Below are 12795 nucleotides of genomic sequence, written 5' to 3' on the forward strand. Positions count from 1 at the left end.
CATAACAATAAATGTTAAGGGGTCAAAGTTAAAAAATTGACCGCTTTTTTTTTTCTTTTTTTTTTTTGCTCAACATACACCTCCAAACACCCAGGCAACGCCGGGTGTAAAAAAAAAAAAATATATGTATATTTTTAATGCATACACAGATTTTATTTTTTACAATCAACTTGCGCTGTAATTTAGTGATTTTGCCGTCGCTATTTTGTTTTATTTACCTTTCACTCTCATACACAACTTTTATTTGTTTGACCTAAAAATAAAGTCGGCAGAAATAGAAATCTAGAATATTTATTGACTGAAAAGGGATAAAAAGATGTTAATAGAGCAAATAAAATTAATTTGACACTTAAGTAAAAAAATAAATAAAAGTTTATTTCAATGTATTATATAAAATTTTAAAGTAAAAAATTCACACAACATTTCTGATTTACTTATGTTATAAATTAATGCTATTAAAAACAATCATGAAAAGGAAGCAAACGCAATTTTCTTGAACTTGCTCATAAAGCAGCGTAGGAAAATATCAATAAAAGTACATTGCAAAATTAGTTTTAAAGTTTTTGTCGCAGAAATTTTTGTCTCCAATACACAAACCTGGACATGATGCAGAATCACTCACTTTAACCAATCTCTTTTAAAAGAGGATACTTTGTTGGTTTGGTCATGCTATGCACCATTGGGATAATCTCAAGTGATTTCTCTGGTGTGGTTCAAGTTATATCTAGTTTAGCAAAGAGAGGTGAGTAGAGTTTCTGTGCGTCTCACAAACAGATGGGTCTTTGGACTCTAGACTGAAAAACTAGGTTTTGGTTGGACTTGGGTTTTGATTTGGTTTAGCTTGAAGTTTCGATTGTAAATCTGTCAGTCAGTGGAGATAATTGTAACCTCAAAAAATAAATGTTTTAAATTGGATCAAATTTAAGTTCAGTAAGACTTAGTATGTCTCTTTCATCATAGTGTGTTGATACTCAAGGGTTGAAATGGATAGCTTCTTTTATCTCTGAAAGTCTTCTGCATTCCAATGTAAATATGTGCAATATGGGATGAGATGGCAGGCCTGCAAGTGAAAAATGTTTAGCCAAGAGGAAAGGACAGACAAGAAATGAGCTGATGTCTTTGAAATAGTAATGACTTCTTGGATACAAGGTTCAATGTTGTGATTGTGTGCCACTTGAAACTTTACAAAAGTAATGTCCACTCCAGATAAAAACAAAACTTGGTCAGCAAGTTTTATGTTCATGTAATAAAGCAGATTAGCTTTTTTAAGTGGACTAGCCATGTAGTTTACTGTAAATATATATATATATATATATATATATATATATATATATATATATTCCAGCAAAATAGGGAGTTGAAAGGGAGTTGTTTTTTTGGGGGGATTTCAGAGACAAATGGGCCTTAAGTTGACGATTTAAAAGGTGTCTATCTTAATTTGCAGATCTGTCATTCATCAGAAGAAAATGAGCTTTATAACTTCTCAAAGTATTATTGCCAGTTTAAACCTATTTTAATGAACATCACTCCAGACAAGATATGAAACCGCTTGATGTAAGAAACTAAGAAAAAAAAAAATTAAAAAATACTTCTAGGTCAAAAACTTGCCATAAGTGTTAGATGGAATAAATTCTGATCCAGAAAACAGTAATTCTTCCCACTTTGTCAGAAACATCCTTCTTGGAATGTGAGGACTTAAGAAAATAAGAGAAGCGAGAGTTACACAGATGCCGAAAGTAAACCTGAAGTTATGATTTTGTCAGGTGGGAGAATCCTTCTGTTGAAACATTGACTAAGACATGATTGATACTGCAACCGGTGTTGAAATCGAGCACCAATTTCAGCCAAAGACAATAAGTAGATGATCATGATCTGTGCAGCGAACGTAAACGGATGCACATTCATACTAGAAATATTATCAGCAAATCTACAAGATTCACCAGAAATTACACAATGCAGATAATATTTATTTGCAATTTACAAAACTAATGCTTTTATTTTTTCATTATATTCAGAAAATCTGATTACACTGGTTTACAAAGAAATTGAGGCAAGCACAAAAATACCCGTTTTTACCAAATTTAGGGATGCTGAATTCAAATTTTAAATCCATTTTCACTCATCATCTTTAGTTTTTTTATGTGCATTAAAGGCATATGAATTCAGGGTTATTTCTAATATTGTGAGACTTATGGCTTATTTTTTAGTTATTATGCACTAACTGTAAGTGATAGCATTACATTATATAATATATATATATATATATATATATATATATATATATTTAAATAAGGGGGTATATATATACTAGCATGGGTGCCCGGCGTTGCCCAGGTGTTTTGAGGTGTATGCTGAGCAAAAAAAAAAAAAAGAAAAAAAAAGGTCAATTTTTTTAACTTTGACCCCTATTATGGCCCCTTAAAATTTATTGTTTAGGGCTCAAATCAAGTTATTAAGTTAGATCCATGTCCAAGGAATCTATATTTAAAATTTCACGTGTTTAGACCCAAAATTGTAGGAGGAGTTTGGTAGAGTTCTCAAAGGTCAAATCGTTGAACTTTGACCCCTTAATCGCCAAATTTCTGTCCGAAAACCAATCACATCGATTTTCCCAAATCTCAGTACCCTGTATATCAAATTTCAAATCTGTAGGCTTAAAATTGACAGAGTTATTGTGTAGGGAAATGTACACAGACACACACATATATATATATATTATATATATATATAAGTGAATTTAGTTTACAAACAAATGGCTACACATAAGCATACATGTTTCAGCGAAAACCCAGTAAGGGAATCGCTTCGTCAGGCAAAGGACTTGTGTAGCCATTTGTTTGTAAACTAAATTCACTTATTTTGGCTCTGTCTAAACATTGAGCACTCTTTTGGGTGACACACTTATATATTTTGTTTTAAACAAACAAATAATTACTACCAATACAATATATATATATATATATATATATATATATATATATATATATATATGACCGGAAGCCATGTCAGTTAGGAACAGAATAGGACAAAATAAATTTAAACATATATTTACTAAAAAATATATTCAATAAAAAAATTGAAAAATTGATATTAAAATATATAGAAAGAGGGACGGACAAGCAATAATTAAATAAAAATGGACATCATTATAGATAATGTGTGCGGACCTGGTTTGATAAGATAAACAGAAAACAATATGGCTGACGAGAGCCTAATATTATTTACCATTAACTGGTCCTCCTTATGTTAGGCTTGAAACCGACGTTATCAATGTTTTTCTGACCTACAGTTTTAAATAAATATTAAGCTCTTATATTGAAATTTTTTCTTTGTAATAATGCAGGGGCAGGGGGGACGGGTGGTGTCACGCGCGACACCCCCCCCCCCTCCCTCCAATGTAAATAGAATTTTTGTGAAAAATTAAACAGTTCTGCTCGGTGTATGCCGGCGCGTTATTTATGGGAAAAACGGTAAATTAAACTGCAGAAGCACCTGTTAAATGTTGTACATTGAATAACCCCCCCCCCTAAAAAAAACAAAAAATAAAAATGCTTTTGTAAATCGCTCGTAAAAACTTAACTTTTTAGATCAATTAAAAAAGCATTAAAAACTATGCAAAACAGAAAAGTGAACATTTTGATGTTTTTGAAAACTTTGTTATTTCAAATGTCTGCTAAAAAATTATTCCGCGATGTGACAAGTCACCTTACTACGCGCATCCATGCGCGAACGCATCATGTAAGAATAGCATAAACGATGGCGGTGAGTTGGCACAAAATAGTGCGAGAGTTCAGGGGTTAATACCATGCAAACGGTAAATTTGCGACGGGTTTGAATATCATATTCGTTGTCAGCGACCCCGATAGAAGAATCCCACCATTTTTCCAGTGGCCTTGGCAACAGATTTGATGTACACTTGTGCCCGATATTATTCATACCCCTCGGATCTTTGAGATTTCTATAAGAATATTGCTCAAACCAGAAGATAGACAATATTAAAGGGATTTCAAACAATAAATCAAGCATAAGCATTTAATTTAAACTCAACAAATAAATAAATTATGCAAGTTTGAAGCATTATACAAAGAAAAACAATAATGGCACTAGTTCAAAATTATTCATACCTCTCTTACTAATAGTCAATAGCATGCCCTTTATTCTTAATAACTGCCTGTAACCGTTTTGGATATTTATCAACAAGGTTTTTACAAGCATCAACACTGATTTTTGACCATTCTTCAATGCAGTAGTTCTCTTAATCCCTCAAATTTCTAGGTTTCCGCTTTTTAACCTCAGTTTTCAATATGTGCAAGAGGTTTTCGATAGGGTTCAGGTCAGGACTCTGGCTAGGCCATTCCAAAACATTAATGTGATTATCCTCAAACCATTTCTTGACTATTTTGGCAGTATGTTTTGAATCATTATCCTGTTGAAGGACCCAGTTTGGTCCTAAATGGAGCTTCTCCGCATCCTGTCTAATGTTTTTCTGGAGTATCTCCAAATATTGCTCCTTCTTCATGGTTCCATCTATCTTGACCAAACTACCTGGACCACTAGCCGAAAAGGAGCCCCAAAACATTAGGCTACCACCACCATGTTTCACCGTGGGTATGGTGTTCTTTGGGTTGTAAGCTTCTCCTTTCTTCCTCCAAACGTAAGAAGCATCCATATGGCCAAACAATTCAATTTTTGTTTCGTCAGTCCACAAAATACTTGAGAAAACGGACTCTGGAGAATTCACATGGGTCCTAGCAAACTTTAGACGTGCTGCAAGGTGTTTTCCGGTGTGCAATGGAGTCCTTCTTGGTCTTCTTCCTTTCAGACCATTTTCATGCAGAGTCCTTTGCAATGTTTGCCTTGATATTTTTATGCCAGAAGACTCCAGATTTTCTAAAATGTCCTTAGTAGTGGTGGTTGGATTTGCATTAACACTTCTTACAATATTCCTGGTGGCTCTAGCAGACAGTTTCCTTTTCCTTCCTCTACCAATCAAGTTGTTTGTTGTGTGGTGGCTCTGGAATTTTTTGATGATGCTCTGTACTGTTGCTGTAGGGACCTCAAATTTCTTGGAAATTGACTTGTAACCTAAACCATCCTTATGTGAATTCACAATTTTAGTCCTAAGATCATTACTAAGCTCTTTTTCCTTCCCCATTCTAATAATTTTTATTCTTTTTTTGGTTTTCAGTTGATATCATTTTAATTTCTGAAAAATGCAAAAAAACGAAATGAAATTAATCAAAGGTTGTATAAAAGCATTCAAAATAAGAATCAAACAGGAAACAAACAGTCAGAAACTCGATTAATACTGAAAAAATAAGGGGGTATGATTATTTTTGAACATTGCAGATTTTATAAATAGCTGTATATTTCTTTTATTACAAGTATCCCGAGATTTTAAAATGACGAAAATGATCAGAAGAGGTTTATTAAGAATATGTATCAATATGGACGTAAACAATAAATTCTTACAAAGTTACACCTAATAAACTCAATTTTCAAGAGGGGGTATGAATAATATCGGGCACAAGTGTATGTGTTCCATTTCAGATCAGGAGTAAAGGTCAAGCCCAGAAAACTCAGAACGAGACTGGATTTTCGGACCCCCATTTTGCTACGTTAACCCCCCATTCTTAACATGGGGAGGGAGTTTGGAACTTCTACACTATAAAGAAATTTTGGAAATCATAAAACTGAATTTCACATGAAAACAATGGTATCTACGCATTCCTCGTATTTTTAAGACGATTATATCCAAAAATTACGAAAATCGATGAGGTAGAAAATTATTAAAGAAAATAAAAATAGAATTTGATAAAAACGATCGTAAAACACATGAGTTAAAAGGGAGGTAATTTTCCATTTTGATTTAAACAAGATGGCGCAAATTTTCACCTGCTAACACGATTAAATTGTTTTGTTTAAATAATATTCAGGTAATATCGACTGCATAATTTGGAAGGGTGCTAATGCACTTACTGATCTGCGCTATTTTTTAATTCATATTTCCAAGTTTAATTAAAGTTTTATGATATGTTTTTTATTCAATTGTAAGGTTAAAGTACAGAATAGGTACAAAACCCCCTCACCTCCCCATATTAAGAATGGCTTTTGAAAATAACATTATTTCAGCACGGATCAATAAGTGCACTAGTACCTTTGGAAGTTACCTTTGAAACTTATTAGAATTGAAAAAGAAAATCAGTTGAAACCATTGCTTTTTATCTGAAAACTACATTTATCGACTACAAAATCGCGTCCCAATTCTGTAGAAGTGCAGTGAGTTTTTATATTTTATTTTTTTAAATATTCTGTACTTTCACCATACAATTTAATCAACAGAAGATACCATAAAAATCCTATCAAAAAAAAAAAAAGAAAAAGAAAAAAAAAAGGCGTGATCCGATTCTGCATAAGTACAGATATTTTTATTTCCTGTACAATCTAGATTTTATAACGAGGTCTCCAAATTAAGCCTTATCTCAACCCTATAAACAAGATTATCCCCAAGCTACGTATGTTTTTTTTGTTCGTTACTTTCGGTTTCTGCTAACCGTTGTTTACAATGGATGCCCTGGAAAAGTTGGCACTTCTGCATGACAGTGCCATGTGGCAAATGTGTGTTTTAGTTTCAAGAATGGCCAATAGACAGTGTGTGTCAGTCGAACAGGGGTCGATAAATCGTATCACTCATTGAAAAAAAAAAAAAAAAAATTAAAAATTTCTATAAATTTTTCTAAATAAATAAAAATTTCTAAATTCAAATTTTGTTCTATTGACAAACCAAAAATTATATTTTGATACTCTAGATATATCTAAGGCTTTTGACAGGGTATGGCATGAGGGTCTCCTCAGGAAAATCAGATCATACGGTATCACTGGTAGAATACTTAACATAATTAAATCCTTCTTAGATAAGAGAAAAATCCAGGTTGTCCTCGACGGTCGTACATCTAAACAATATGATATAAATGCGGGGGTGCCCCAGGGTTCTATCCTTGGACCTCTATTGTTCCTGATATTCATAAATGACCTCCCTGACAAAATTGCCTCTGAGATGGGTATATATGCTGATGACATTACACTCTATGGCAGGCACGACAGGAAGACGAATGAACACATTTCTAAAGAAATGGCAGAAACACTAGAGGAAGATCTCCAATCTGGAGTGGAATGGGGACAAAAGTGGTTGGTCGCGTTCAATGCTGCCAAGACTAAACTAGTTTCATTCAATAATTACAAGAAACCCTCTCTACCACCCATAGCAATGGCCAACGACTCTTTATCTGAGAGTCCATCTTTCAAACTCCTTGGCCTAACGTTCACAGGAAACATGAGTTGGAACAATTACATTGAAGGCATTGCCAGGGCCGCTGCAAGAAAGGTGAGCTCTCTCTACCGTGCTAGAAAACTACTAACACCCGAAAGTATCCTGTACCTCTATAAGGCCACCATTCGCCCATGTATGGAGTATTGCTGCCACATCTGGGCTGGTGCATCTGCTACTAGTCTCTCGCTCCTTGACAAGGTTCAAAAGAGAGTCGCAAACCTGATAGGCCCTGAACTGGCATCTAAGCTTAAGCCTCTGTCCCATCGACGAAATGTTGCATCCCTCTGCCTTTTCTACAAGTATTTTAGTGGTGAATGCTCTGACGAACTGCAATCACTTGTGCCCCCACGACGTGAGCACCCTCGACAAACCCGACAGGCTGCTAAATCCCACCCCCACACTGTAGAGATCCCTAGATGTAAAAGATCTTTTTACTCCAATAGTTTCTTCCCCAGAACCGCTAGATTCTGGAATTCCATTCCAGGTCCCTGCTTCCCCAACAGTACTGACGTGCAGAAGTTCAAGTGTAACGTGAACCAACACCTTGCTGCCCAAATCCCTACATAGTACCCCAGTAGTTGTTGCCCCTGATAGTAGCGTCCTACACCAAAGTGGCAATTTGCCTTGTTTGGGGTAAAAAAAACAAAACAAAACAAAAAAAACAATCTTACTGTGAAAAAAAAATATTCTTCAACCTCTATAAATGTTTCATGTTTTTTAAATTATATTTTGATATATTTTTTTATATAATCTTATTGTAAAAAAAATGTTGCTACATTTTATACAATCATACAGGGCAAAAAAAAACAATTCTAAAAACAATTTATAAATGTTTCATGTTTTATTATTTTATTTTCACTTATAAATCAAATTAAAAGAATATTAAAACATTAAAATTATATTTTTTGTTTCGCTTTTCCTATATTTTTGTGTTATTTCGTTATATATTTTTGCAAGCTCGGAAACACTTGTTTATATTTGAGGTTCACAAAACGAACGGTAGAGGGCATTTCTCAGTCAAAGAACGGGTTGATAACTCGTCTCAGTCGCCTCATGGCACTGTCATGCAGAAGTGCCAAAAACTCCCTTCTGATTATTGTGGAAAAAAAAAAAAAGAGTTGGATGAATGTTACTTACATCTGGCAGGCTCAGTGACAGAGGATATTGTGACCAACTTGAATGTCTGTCTATTTCTGATATTTATAGTCAGGATTGAGTAAGAAGGGGGGGAGGTGATTACAAACTATATATATTAGGGTTGGTCACTCACTATCTGTTCTCAGTCTGTACTGTGTTATCATAGAGACCAGACCGTTCGTCTTCTACTCCGGAATTTTGGATAGTTCTCTTACCAGACCCCGTTGGGTGGGTCGCTTAAGGAGGATTTCTTTTTTGCAACCCCAGTTGCTGCCTGCACTTTTAAGCCTCGCCCTTCAACCCCACTTTTTTTTTTTTATCAAATTGCAAAAAAGAATTTTTAAAGAGTTATCCTTTTTCGCTGACCTGTGACATAATTGATCAACTCGTTATTCAGCATGGAAGTTTCCAGGGAACGGATCCTTCAACGGATGACTGTACTGAAGATAAAGGTTGATGAACAGTTTAAGCTGTGTCATGGAGATAGAGTGACCCCGCACGCTTATGTCATCTTCGGCAAGGATATTTTGGAGTATGTTCACGAAATGGAAGTATACATCACTAAGCTGGAATTAGCTCAAGTTCCAGAGATGGATGTACTGGAAACAGAAGTTAGTTGGGCATCACAACTCATGGAATATCATATAGAGTTGGGTGAATTGGATGATTCCTTAGCTGAACCTACTGCCAGTTCTTTCATGGATACAACTCCTCATTCGACATCAGGAAGAAGTTCAGCGTCCTTTGTAGTTAAACCTCTACAGATACAGATCACCAGAACCACATTCAGTGGTTCTGAGATGGCTACCGATCACACGAGTTTCCAGAATTTTTGTCAAGATTTGAAAACTGTGTGGTTGGTATGGCTAACGACGCTGAACGTTTAAATTTCTTAAAATGCTCCCTTACGGACAGAGCCTTGAGACTAATCAACCATCTGAGCTGCACAGGTGCAAATTATCAACGTGCCCTTGCTTTACTGAAAAAGGGATATTTAAATATCGATGAGATCATCGATCAAATATTCCAAGACATACTTGATTATATACCAAGGAAGGAGATCTTCTACTCGGATTTTGGAGAGTTTATTTCCAAGACTGCTTCCCTCTTGGAGGAGCTAGGAAACGCTTATTCTTGTGACTTTTCTGTGAATACTTCAGGTGGAGCTCGTTTAATGGCCAAGATTCTGTTTTTGAAGTTTCCTAAGGAGCTAAAGGGGAAATGATTGGGCTGACGGGGATCCGCATACCATCCTTGTCTTCCATATTGGAGCTCACTGGGGAGGCAATTAAACGACTACAGGTCAAGGTCGGCACCTCTGCCAGTACTTCATTTGATAGTGGAAGGAGTTCTTCTCAGAGAGTGGCACGGAGACCCAAGACTACCTCATCATTCCATATAGACACTAGCCCCCAGACGTGGTCTGGATATTCTGGAAGCTTACCTCCCCATTTTGTTTGTGACCTTCAGCAGGGGAAGGAAGTCTACTGCAATCAATTGCCTCCTGGACACAGGCAGTGGGAGGTCATATCTGTCTGCTGATGTACTGCATGGCTTGGGCTCAATAGAGACAATTGAAATGGATTGCCAGATTAGGTTATCCACCTTGTTTGGCGAATGTGATAGAAGTTTCAAAGAAGTTGCTCTGGACATCAATTTGGGTTGTGGAAATCCTGTGACATCTCGTTTTGGTAACCGAGATGATCGACTTGTTTGTCCGACTAACAAATTTGGAACTCTTGTTAGATGACTTCCGAAATGTTAAATGTTCCTTTTTGTTTGGTCGGGAAATTTGAAACTGGCTCGGACTTCATACCAATCAAAGGTATTATCGGTTTGGACCTCCTACATCCATTGGGGCCCTTTCAACTTGTTCCTTGTCTGAAGGGATGGGCCTTCTCCACACCAGCAGGTGTTGTTCCATTTGGAACTGTGGAATCCTTCTTCTGAGGATCAAACTCCCTATGAGGTAGAACACCTCTCGTTTATCTCAGTAATGATGCAGACTCCACAAGTGCATTCCTCCCACCTGTGTTTTGTTCTTGAGAGCCAACCCACATGTCTAGATCCCTTGGCTGAGTTCTTCCTGGATAGTGAAGTACAGAGGGGGTTGGAACAGACGTTCAACCTGGAATCTTTGGCAATACATGATGAAAATACCTTCTCTGACTATGATCAAGAGCAGATAAGGCGCTTTCAAAATGCCATAGAGTTCAAAGATGGCACATACTATGTGGAACTTCCCTGGCATGTTGACAAGTTAGTCAGAGTCCCGTCTAATCATGCTGTCTCTTTACGTATCTTGGACCGGGTGACTAAGGACCTGATAAAAAATAATATGTATCAGGACTACTTGGAAGTGTTCCAGCCACAGGAGCAGGATGGTATAATTGAGATATTTGTACCCGTCTACGAATTTCAGAATTATGTATGGATACCACATCGGCCAGTTGTTAAGCATGACCCTACAGCTATGATCAAGATCCGTCCCGTTTTTAATTGTAGCTTGAAGATTGGTAACGGAATGTCCCTTAATGAAGCCGCTTACTCTAGCATCAACCTCACAGGAGACATGCTAAATTTGTTGATGAGCTTCAGAGCTAATAACTACATTCTGTTGGCGGACATTCGAAAGGCATTCTTAATGATACGTCTCAGCCTGGAAGCTGACAAGAACAGGTTCTGCTTCTTCGTCAAGGACGAAGATCATCTTCGCCGTTTTAGATACTCTACGTTGACTTTTGGGTTCACGGCCAGCCCATTCATATTGGGGTGTATTCTTAAATTTCATGCAGCTCAGTATCCATTGGATGATTGTCAGAAGATGACGGAAACACGATTTTACGTGGACAACCTTGTTACAGCTGAAGCAGATCCACACAAATTTGCCGAACTATATTCCCTTACAAAGAAACATCTGCGGGAGGGAGGATTTATTATCCAGTCACGTAACACAAATGTTGACGCCCTCCGAGATAGGATGAAAATTGATGGTACGCTAAGTGTACACAACAAGGAATGGGAGAGGGTATTGGGGTACCAATACAATCCCCTTTCAGAAAAAATGCATGTGGCACATATTCAGTGTGATCCTGGTGCCTCAACGAAAAGGATCCTTTCTGAAGCTTCTAAACTAGTCGACCCACTGTCTCTTTGCCTCCCGGTTACAGTCCGAAGTCGTGTGCTTATTAGGACTATGTGGAAGAATCATTTTGGTTGGGATGATCCTCTTCCTCCTGAGATTTTGAGTAGTTGGAAAGAACTTTCTAAGGACCTGTCAGGGTTAAGTGATCTTCATATCTATCTACTTCTTATATTTATAGTCAGGATTGAGTTGGAGGGTGGGAGGTGATTACAACCTATATATTCAGGGTTGGTCTCTATCTGTTCTCAGTCTGTACTGTGTTATCATAGAGACCAGACCGTTAGTCTTCTACTCCGGAATTTTAGATAGTTCTGTTACCAGACCCCGTTGGGTGGGTCGCTTAAGGAGGATTTCTTTTTTGCAACCCCGGTTGCTCTCTGCACCTTTAAGCATCGCCCTTCAAGCTTTTTTTTTTATCATTATTTACCAGTTTCAAAATATTATGCTATTCTGAAAATAATGAATAAATACATAACAGCCAAGTTCGTTTACTTATGTTAGAACTGGTAACCATTAATCAGAAAGGACTTTCCTCCAGAGAATTCACTGTGAATCTGAACAATTAGCAGAAATCTGGAAAAAAACAAACAAAAAAAAAAGAAAGAAAAACACGCGGAACTTGGTGATAACCAACAATGACAATTAAAATGAAAGGCGCACGTATGAACCCCCCCCCCCTTTTTATTTTCAATTTTTTTTCCAGCGGACTATATTCGAATGGACGCTCAGATTATCAAAAAATTTTGGTAAAGGTGCAGTAATCTTTCCACTCTCAAAAATCCTTTAAAATTACCACCAATATAGATTTTCAATGGTGTTGAAAACAAAAATAATATTTCAAATTCCAGGAAACGAATAGTTTCCAAGATATGAAGAGATTATAGTTTCAAAAAGTGGGGGATTACTTTTCTATATTAATTTAACGTAAAATGCGTAACCACTTGATATGGCCATCTTTTTTTGGGGGGGGGGATATTGTGGCCTGGTAGACTAACACAAAACCTACTTTAAAAACCTTGGTTTCTATCGGTTTTCAGATGTGCTGGAAACGAATATCACATTTAAATTTCCTACAAATAAGTAATTTTCCAAGCATTAAGCAAATTCTTTGTTATAAGTGGTGGCCATTATTGTACGCGCATATTTTTGCCGCACGAGCTAATTTAGCCTTTTTTAAGCAGTT

At 36.5% G+C, this 12795-nt stretch overlaps 2 protein-coding genes across 2 annotated transcripts in view; one reads left to right on the forward strand and one right to left on the reverse strand.

The window, feature by feature from the left end:
• The window catches only part of LOC145296903 (lanC-like protein 3), a 36970-nt gene that overhangs the window by 22411 nt on the left and 1764 nt on the right, over positions 1–12795 (reverse strand). The gene's annotated exons all lie outside the window — the stretch shown is intronic.
• Positions 652–12795, forward strand: part of LOC145296902 (elongation factor G, mitochondrial-like) — a 98049-nt gene continuing 85905 nt past the window's right edge. Inside the window, exon 1 of the mRNA XM_080143064.1 lies at positions 652–742. Within this exon, the coding sequence (XP_079999190.1) occupies positions 667–742 (76 nt within the window). The 5' untranslated portion in view covers positions 652–666. The remainder of the gene's footprint in view (positions 743–12795) is intronic.

The sequence above is a fragment of the Euprymna scolopes genome, chromosome 17, assembly GCF_053919585.1.
Source record: "Euprymna scolopes isolate OS-2025 chromosome 17, ASM5391958v1, whole genome shotgun sequence".
NCBI lineage: Eukaryota > Metazoa > Mollusca > Cephalopoda > Sepiida > Sepiolidae > Euprymna > Euprymna scolopes.